The sequence below is a fragment of the Symphalangus syndactylus genome, chromosome 3, assembly GCF_028878055.3.
Source record: "Symphalangus syndactylus isolate Jambi chromosome 3, NHGRI_mSymSyn1-v2.1_pri, whole genome shotgun sequence".
Classification (NCBI taxonomy): domain Eukaryota; kingdom Metazoa; phylum Chordata; class Mammalia; order Primates; family Hylobatidae; genus Symphalangus; species Symphalangus syndactylus.
The window spans coordinates 140,240,676-140,250,453 of record NC_072425.2 but is presented as its reverse complement, the minus strand read 5'-3'; the positions used below and the strand labels follow the sequence as shown (position 1 = coordinate 140,250,453).

At 47.1% G+C, this 9,778-nt stretch overlaps 1 protein-coding gene across 2 annotated transcripts in view; it reads left to right on the top strand.

Moving 5' to 3' along the window:
- The first annotated feature begins 342 nt into the window (after positions 1 to 342).
- The window catches only part of CLMP (CXADR like membrane protein), a 112,201-nt gene continuing 102,765 nt past the window's right edge, over positions 343 to 9,778 (top strand). The window contains exons 1-2 of one of the 2 annotated variants that reach the window (XM_055273540.2): positions 343 to 357; positions 564 to 877. In XM_055273540.2, the coding sequence (XP_055129515.1) occupies positions 850 to 877 (28 nt within the window). In that variant the 5' untranslated portion in view covers positions 343 to 357; positions 564 to 849. Of the gene's footprint in view, positions 358 to 541; positions 878 to 9,778 lie in introns of those variants that run through there. The other variant, XM_063636609.1, reaches the window with a different exon arrangement.

Sequence of the window (9,778 nt, the reverse complement as noted above, 5' to 3'; positions counted from 1 at the left end):
GTGGCTTCACACTAGAGAACCAGACGTGGAGGGACGGGAGAGGCGAGAAGAGGGCAGAGGACAGAGGGGAGAGGGCATGAGGAGACGAGGAGGGAGAGGCAAGAATGCGAATAAGACCTGGAGAGGAAGAGATGGAAGAGAGAAACGCCAGATTTGTGAGAGACATGGAAGCAGAGAGAAACGAGAGTAAAAAAGAAGCGAGAGAGAAGTGGAGAGAAGGACAAAGTGAGAGCAGAGCTCTAGGAAGGGACAAGGCCTCGTCCACGGGCTCTCAGTCGAGGTGTCACCAATGCCTCCTGCAAAGAATCAATCCTACGCCCGGCGCCTCTCAACCCACCCGCCTCTGCACGGCCCCAGGTCTCCCCCGGGCCTCCCTGCCCGGCCAGCTCACGCTTCTCCTCGACCGGCCCCCACCGCTAACCCCAAACGCCGCGCGGGAGGGAGGGAGGGAAGGAGGGAACAGCCAGAGAGAGGGAGGGGCTGCGGTAGGAGGCAACCATGTGGTTCCAGCTGAATTTTTTTTTTCCCTCTCTCTTTCTTCACTCCTTTTTCTTTCCAAACAGGGAAAAGTGTTCCGAGAAGCGGTAGCGCCTTTCCGCCTCGCGTTTCCCTCCCTGACCCTGGTCCCGGCTCCCGTCAGGGCGCCAGCTGGTGGGGCGAGCGCGGGGAGCCCATCTGCTCCCGGGGGCGCGGGGAACGGGGCCGGCTCCCGCCCGGCACATGGCTGCAGCCACCTCGCGCGCACCCCGAGGCGCCGCGCCCAGCTCGCCCGAGGTCCGTCGGAGGCGCCCGGCCGCCCCGGAGCCAGGCAGCGGCTGAGCCGGGAAGAGCCCGCGTCCGAGGATCGGGATGTCCCTCCTCCTTCTCCTCTTGCTAGGTGAGTGCCTCTGGGAGGGCGGGAGTTTGGATGGCGGTGGGCAAACGCAGCCCTGCGTCCGGGAAAGACGCTGGTTCTGACCGGGTGTCCCTGCAGCCCCTGGAGTCAGCCGGCTTTTCCGTTCCTGCCTCTTGGCCACGGAGAAGCACATCTGGCAACCGAGGGCCGCCCAGTCGGCCATCAAGATTGTCTCGCACATCTGGACCCTTGAACAGGCTTGGGGAACCGTTTGATGTGCAGGGTCCTCTTTAAGGCGGTGTTTAGTTTCTGGTGTGTCTGGGAAAAGTGGAGAATTGGTGGAGGGAAGGTTTATCCAGGAATTTTTGTGCCAGGTTCCTGAGGGTGGGGGTTTTTTGTTGTTGTTTCAAACAGACGCCTCGGAGGCTCAGATTAGAAACAGATGTGTTAAAGGGTGAGCAGAGTGGCGGATAGGCAGGGTTGGAGAGGAAAGGGGAGAGGGAAAAAGGGCAGGGCCCAAGGAGCACCAGGAAGATGCAAATGCCCCAGGTCACACAGGGAAGGAAGGAAAAGGGGAAAGGAGAAGGGTTGGGAGGGAGAGAGAAAAAGAGGAGAACAGGAATGTAAAACAGAAGAGCAAGGCTGGGGGAGACCGAGCACAGAGAGTGAAGAAGACTTGGAAAAAACGGAGCAGAGGAACCAGAACAGAGGGAAATAGAGCAAGCACCACTTTTTCCTGAAACAGGCTCCAGAGCAAAGGGAAGAGTCCTCCTGAGCGTCCCTTCCTGGGGTCCCCCAAGCAGGACTCTTGGGGCCTCAGAGGCCCTTAGGCAGAGGCAGGTTTGCAGGAGAGCACATCAGGGATGTGGGTGGTAGGAGCCCACCAGAGTGACTGGGAATGTCTGAGGGGCCAGGGCAGGAAAGGCAGGCAGGGAGAGCCAAGGGCACATCATACTATGCACCCTGAAGCATGGGATCCACTGCAGACAGGCCCCACAGTTAGCTGGAGATCAGAAAATCAAAGAGCCAGCCAGTGGTCGAGAGTGAGCACTACCCTGAACACCAGGCCACGGGAGAACTGGTCCTGGTTTTGAACTGACTAGCTGGGTGGCCTCAGACAACTTACTCCTTATCCAGGGCTTCCACGTCTTTAGCTCTGGAAAGAGAATACTAGATGGTTCCTAAGTCCCTTCTAGCCTACAACACCAGAGGTTTGAAGGAGGCTGGTGTCTAGAAGAACCACCAAACCCTGAAATACGTGGTTAGAGTTCTCTGTCTTTTTTGAAACTTTACAAACCAATTAGACTATAGCATACCCATCTTGGCCAGCCTCAGGCTGATAATCACTTAAGTTAGAGAAATGAAAGAGGTGGGCTGAGCCAAACTATTGCTCAAGTAGGGCAGGTGGGGAGGGGTTATTTTCTAAACTCTTTTAGACTTAACCAAATGTTGCAATACTGTTCCTGTGCACATCTGGCGCAGCTGGATGGCACCTTTATTCCCTTTACTGGACTCTACCACTAGGTTGCCAATCACCAGATATTTAGTAGAATGAAACTTCAGAGTTCCCTTATTAAAAACAGCTAATAGTCCTTGGTATATGAACACGTTATATGTACTATCTTGGTAATTCATTTGTTCTTCACACCAAGCCTATTGGCTGCCCAGTCATCCTTGTTGGCTACCCTCATTTTACAGATGAAGAAACCAAGGTGTAAAAAGGCCAGATAACTTGCTCAAGGCCACACACTCATAATTAGGAGAGATGGAATTTGAGCGCAAGCTGCCTGCTTCCAGAGAGAGCTTGCTAAAGCACATTACTTTACAGCCTCCTGTGGCTGCAGAGATTCTCAAAGCGCTTACCCTCTACCACACCTGGCTGGCTCTTTGATCTCACCATCCTCTTCATAGAATGTAAGATGTCAGCGTGACCTATAGGACAGAGGTCTGGGAAAGGGAAACAAAATTCGCACTTTTTGAGCACCTGTCCTTATTTAAGAAATGGTTTGGAGCCATGGAATGCTCGGACACTGTTCAGCAAAGCCAGAAAGAAAACACACCAAGTTGTCTGAATCCTGAAATCATCATACTGGTCCTTTAAAGGGGCAGTTCCAGGGCTGCTTCTGATCACGGCTGGCATGATTTTTGGCCTCTCTTTTTCTAAGGATTGCATAGTATCAAACAAGGGCTGGGAGGGTGGAGAGTGTTTCCTGGACCTGCCAATGAGTGAGGTCAAATAACCCACCTCTCTGATGTGAATGAACAAGTAGTGCTCTGAGCCCCATGGAGAAGAGAGAAGGGGCTCTGGCTCAGCCCCTCTTCTGACCCACTATCCTGCCCTACTCCCCTAACGTTCCGGTTCTCATTGTGCCACCTTAACTTCTCTCCTGGACAACTATATTAGCTGCCACATTCCTGTCCTGCCTGTCCTGTCTCCTCCATCTTGCACACTGCTACCCAAGTAACCCTGTGAGGCCGCTGGTAGAATGCATGAAGCTGGGACTTAAGAGTCTGCCAACCTCTCCAGGTTCTTGTTCTGACTCCCTTGTCTGTACAATGGGCATAGGGGTGGGAGAATGTTCAATTCAAAATTTCTATAATTCTATGGTTTTCCTCCCTTCTTCCAAAAACGTTTAGTAGTCTCATTGCTTTTAGTGTTGAGTACAAACACTTCATTCTGACATCAAAGACTTTACATAATGTCATTCACAGCTCTTCCTCTCCTCACCCCCAGACACTCCGTAGGGAACCTGAATTACTTCATGCACCCAAAACATGTCCCATGCTTCTTTCTAATTCTATGCTTTTGTTTATGATAATCCCTCCACCAAAACTGCCTCATTATTTCCTGCCCCTGCAGATCAAAATCATGTTCATTCCCCAAGTCTCACCTTAAATGCCACTTCCTCCATACACCTGTCCATGGTTTCACCAGCTGAATATACTTTTTTTTTTTTTGAGTAGTCTATTTGACCTTTGAATCCCAATAGCCTTCCTCTTATGCTACTTTGTATTATGGTGTTCCAAATGCTTATCTAACACCCCATTAGAATGGAAGCTCCATGAAGACAGGGACAGTGTCTCATTCACCTGTGAACCACGTTCAGTACCTTGCATAAACACGTGTGAACTATTTGTTAAGAGATAGTTGGGTTTTTGAAATATTTGAAATGTTTAAGGTCAAGAGAGGTGAAAAATTTGGAAGATCACTAACCTTCGACTGCGGGATAACCCAACAGCAAGGAGCCCAGTTCTAATTCAGCTTGCTTTGAGCTTCCTTGTCTATTAATGCAAATAGGACCAGTCCTATTTTTAAAAAATTCCACAAAGAACATTACAGGGATAGGGACCAGATAATATATTTGTCATACAAATTTATTTTGTTATATCGTGTGTGCTAGTACCGGATTAAAAATAGACTTACCTGTTGAAACTTCTGCCAAGATGGGGAAGGAGCCTGGTTTCACGGAAAGTGAGTGTGAAGAAGGCATGAATGCATAGTCCATTGGTCTGTAAGATAATGACAGGTCTCAGTGGGATTCCATGTCCCACCCTTATCTTCCCACTTTAATGGTGATGGTCATAATAATGATATATTCCCTGTAGGCTTGTATCTAGTCACATCCTATTTTTGTCTTGTGCTCATCTGGGCAGGGTACACATGAGTATTATTTCATGAATTATCTAATGATGATGGATATTTTTTAAAGGTAGAGTCAAAGATTGCCAGAACTGGAGGAAAACTAACAGACTGTTTAAATCAATGGTTCTTAAAATTTTGAGTCCCAGACCCTTTGTAGAATCTGATGAAAATCACAAAACCACTTCTTAGAAAAAGACATGTATACATCAAATTTGCCAATAATATTTAAGACCTCATTGAGACCTCCCGATACTTTTCCTTGGAACCCAAGTAATCTTTGATCTAAATCTATGCCTTCTTTTAGGATGAAGAAGAAACCAAAGTTCAGAGAGGCTTGGCTAAGGTTATATACAGCTAGCTTAGTAGAAGGGCCAAGACTGGAACCCGAATTCCATGATCCTATTACACATTTTTGAAATAGAAAAATGTCTCTCCTTCCTTTTCAGCTCATGTACTTAAGCTTCAAGATCACAGCTGCTCTTGTGATGCTTCAGTTAAGTGAGCTAAATGCTGAATAATTGGCATTGGTTTTTATTATATGAGAAATTGCCTGAAAAATCAGGCAGGCGTCATAACATTTCAATTTTGCCAACGAAATTGGAAGTCCTAGGAACTCTGCAGTGTCATGTATGTCTGGTGTATTCAGGAGAAAGGAATTAATACTCAAAGTCCCAAAGATGTGGGTGTATGTGTACACGGAACAGGACTGGAAATCAATAGCTGTAGCTCCTTAATCATTTTTCTGGGTGAGCCTAGGAAAATCATACCACTCTGAGCCTTAGTTTTCTCCTTTGTAAAATGAAAATATGAGATTAAGGTTATCTGTAAGTTTCCTTATACTAATAACATCCTTTGAGGTTTTTTTTGATTCTGAGAATTTTCTGGCTGGTCCAGATGTGGTTGTGATCAGGAACAGATGGGTGTTACCATGCTTATTGATTTTTTCAGGCACTGTTCACTCATGGCAATTGGTAGCACATGATGATAAACCAAGGAGGGTCAATGAACTAATTGGAAGAGAACAGTAGTAATCTCCATCCTGGAATTGCACTGTGGCACTGTTAGCCATGAAGCACCATTCAGGTTCAGGGTGATGGCCCCACACCCCCACCCAGGAAGTTCAGTAACTGAAATATTCACCAAAAGGACCTCATCTTAAGCAGGGTTACCTATAGAATAGCCTCAAGCATGGACACCTAGGGTAGACTTCAGTGCAGAGGGGCTATGGTATAAAACTATTTGTAAGCAGAAGCTTTTTTTTTTTTTTTTTTTGAGACAAAGTCTTTCTGTGTCACCTAGGCTAGAGTGCAGTGGCACAATCTCTACTCACTGCAACCCCCGCCTTCCAAGTTCAAGCGATTCTCTTGCCTCAGCCTCCTGAGTAGCTGGGATTACAGGCGCCCACCACCATGCCTGGCTAATTTTTTGTATTTTTAATAGAGATGGGGTTTCACCATGTTGGCCAGGCTGGTCTCAAACTCCTGACCTCAAGTGATCTGCCCACCTCGGCCTCCCAAAGTGCTGGGATTACAGGCATGAGCCACCACGCCTGGACACTTTCTTCTAAGGCATAATGTGCATAATGTGCATATAAAGCGTACCTAGTAAATGTACAGCTTAATGGATTCCTTGCCTAGATTTGAACTTGTGGTTGGATTTTGAAATATGAAATGTATATTACCAGCCCACTTGTAGTACTCTGAGAGGGGATTATATGGGCAGGAATATTATGACAGTATAATCAATTTCTAACATTTGTACAAGGTTTAGCGGTTTACGAGGTATATTAACACACCTTAGCTCACCTCAAATCACTCTTTGAGAGTATTATTATTACTCCATTTCACAGACACATAAATGGAGGCTCAGAGAAGTAAAGTGAGCTTCTTTCTCTAGAATACACTGTGAGTAAACAGCTGAGCTAGGACACCAACCCAGGACTTTGGATTCCAAAAACCAGGAGTTTTTGGAACGTGTGTTTTCCACTTACCAGGAGACACATGGTTATTCTGAAATCAAGGCTCTGTGTTACTAAGAAGAGTGGATCAGGCTGAAGCAGCGGCTTCATCTTTAAACCCCAAAGTGGAAAGTTCTGCCGAACATTTATTACCCATCCCCTTCCCCCACTCCATTCCAATGGTTAAGAAATGTGTTTGGATGACTATTGTTTATAACTGAGAACTATTTCTACATACATTGTGTATGGATTACTAGTGTTCCTTCTAATACGTCAGAAGACCCTTCTAGTGTCCAAGAGGTCAGATGCTTTGGGGTCAGATGCATGAGCTTCCCTTGCTAGCACTATCCTGAGACTGTGGATGATGAGGTTTATGGATTGGGTATGACTCACCTCATATGTTGCTTTTTCTACTTAAAGTCCTGTTTTCAGCAGTTCTGACTTACTTGTTTCCTAAAGAAAAAATGCAAACCATACCTTCCTCCCCTTCAAGTTCTGGTTATCTGAATGTCTGGATTCTGGAAAAATAAAAGTTTATTTCCTTTGGCACCATACAGACCAAAATGGGGAAGAATGCCGAAATGAAACCTTTATTTTGTTAGCAGCAGTCAGTTGGGTCACTGCGTGTGGAGCCTCAGCCAAAGCCTGGCGGTGATAAGACTGAATGCTGCTTTGTTTCAAGAGCAGGCAGGGGAGAAAGCTGTTTCCTTTGTGCCCATACTGAGAAGAGAAAATGGGCAACTATCTTCAGAATAGTCCCTCAGTGGGTGTGGAATATTGGGGGTTTTTGTAAAGAGGGGCAGCAAGGGGGATGTGGAAAGTTCAGGTCATGAACGGTGGCAGAGGAGAAGAAAGGAGAGGAGGAGGAAGAGGAGGAGGAAGGCACAGAGACTGTAGAGGATGAAAAAGCTAAGCTAAGCTGACCTCCTGGTGTTTACAGAGCAGCCTCTGAGCACGTTCTATTTCACGGATGGCGGGAGCAGCTCACTGATGTCCCTTTTAAGATCTTCTTTAGGGCTTACCTCCAAGCTGTAACATTTCCTACTTCAGGCACACGCTGTCTCACACAAAACAATTACAGAGCGGGTGCGCCTGCTAGAGTTCAGGCCCCTAGCTGGGCTCTGAGACCCGGATCATACAAAAGGCACCCTTTCTACCTTCTAAGAATTCAGCTCAGTGGGAGAGATGTATTCACAAACAAGGAATGTCAGATACATGTGGAGGCTATTTTGGAGGAAAGTACCAAGGATTCTAGGAGTCCCAAAGAGGAAGCTGCTTCATTATGTGCTGGCTGCTGTGTATTTCTTCTCAGGCAGGTCTTCAGGGACTGTGTCTGATATTCCTGTGCCCCTCACAGCACTTGCTCATTATTGAGATCGCGCTAAATAAGCAGTCGGTGGGTTGATGGATCACCCATCAGCGTCAGAAAGGAGTAGAATTAATCAGTGCATCTTTGGCATTCAGCCAGGAGCTTCCTGGAGAGATTGAGACTCCCAATGTCCTTGCCTATTGAAGGTTATGGTCTCATTCTTCATCACAACCTGCCAGTGACACAGTTACCCCTAAGTCCTCATCCCTCATGGGATGTTTTCTAAAAAAAAATGAAAGAAAAAAATGTATCTGTGAATTTGGACCTCTGAATTAAGAATGGCCATCTACTCACTCCAGGCTTGCATCTTATTACTCCACATGGAAAATGAATAGGATCAAGCCAAAGAGGAATTTTTCTGTTCCAGGAGAAATCCATTGTGCTAAGCAGAGACTCAGCCCCAATATAGTCATACTTCTTTTCTTGGTGGGGGAGGAAAGAGGGAAAAATGAAATCCCTGAGAGGGAAATTGCTTTGTGACTTCATTGTTTAAATTTAGGCTTGGGTTTGTGGGGATCGTTCAGACTTAGAGCAATAGGCCTTCTAACCCAACCTCTGTCACTTCTCATTACTTCCAATGACAGTTCCAATTATTTCCAATCACTCTTCAAGGGAACAGCAGGGAAGGCGCACATGGCTTCCACGTAGACTAGCCGTGGAGCAACCGCTGTAAGAATCGGCCCCTGGGGTCCCCAGACCCTGCTGGAAGCCAGGCTTGTCTACTTGAAAATTGTGTGACCTTGGGCAAGTTACTTCACCTCCCTAACCTTAGGTTTCTCATCAGCCACTGCATCTAGTAACAATGTCATAGAGGTTTTTTTGTGAAAATTACATGAGGTGATGCATAAGAGTTTTAACGCTCTGCTTGGTACGTAATAAATAGTAAATGAATGTCTGTTGTTATTATCATGAGTTTCCTTTCTGGGGGAGGGTCAGTTCATGGGTATTTGGAGGGTCTGCTTGAAGTCAGCGACCACCAGGCCATCAGCACCAGCATTTGGGGCTTCGGCCACTGTGGTTCCTCACCCTATAGGCCAGTCCCTAGTGTCCTTTAGGGAATATTGCCCTGCTCCAGGTCCACAACAGGCTCACAGATTCTGGCCAGGCTCTGGCTCATGCCTGTAATCCCAGCACTTTGGGAGGCTGAGGCGGGTGGATCACTGGAGGTCAGGAGTTCGAGACCAGCCTGGCCAACATGGCGAAACCCTGTCTCTCCTAAAAATATAAAAATGAGCTGGGCGTGGTGACGCACGCCTGTAATCCCAGCTACTTGGGAGCCTGAGGCAGGAGAATCATTTGAACCTGGGAGGCGGAGGTTGCAGCAGTGAGTTGAGATCACGCCACTGCACTCCAGCCCCTAGGTGACAGAGTGAGACACCATCTCAAAAAAAAAAAAAGGCTCACAGATTGTGCCGCAACTCTCCACAGCTGCTCTGGGAGAGCAACTTTTTATGTTATTTTGCCCTAGGCAAGAGGTGCCCTTCTATGCTGCTTGGCATATCGCAGCTGTGAGTCTTCTTTTCCTGGGTTCTACTCTCTTGACTCATGCCCCCGAGTGCCTGTGCCAACTTAGGCTGCCCCAGCCTGGGCTTATAACTGGTTGGTTCGTTTCTGCTTTCAGTGTTAAGTAATGTTTAACTGAGCAAGTACTATGGACTAGGCATTGTGCTAGGGACTTCCAGACAAGTAATTTCTTATATTCTTACAACAACCTGTGAGATTGGTATCATTGTCCCTATATTACAGGATACAAAAGTGAGACATAAGAGGTAAGGTATTCCATCCTAGGCTGTACAGCTTGAATAGAGCAAAACAGCAGACGCGAGCAGAGTTTGCCCTCGTCAGCACTGATCTGGGAAGTAGGCATGATGAGGCAGCCAGGTCACATAGGTACAGTGACACACAGACAGACAGGAGGCCACTGGGAGGCCTGGCCTGTGGGGGCTTGGCCTAACAAGGAGCTGCAAGTTCCTC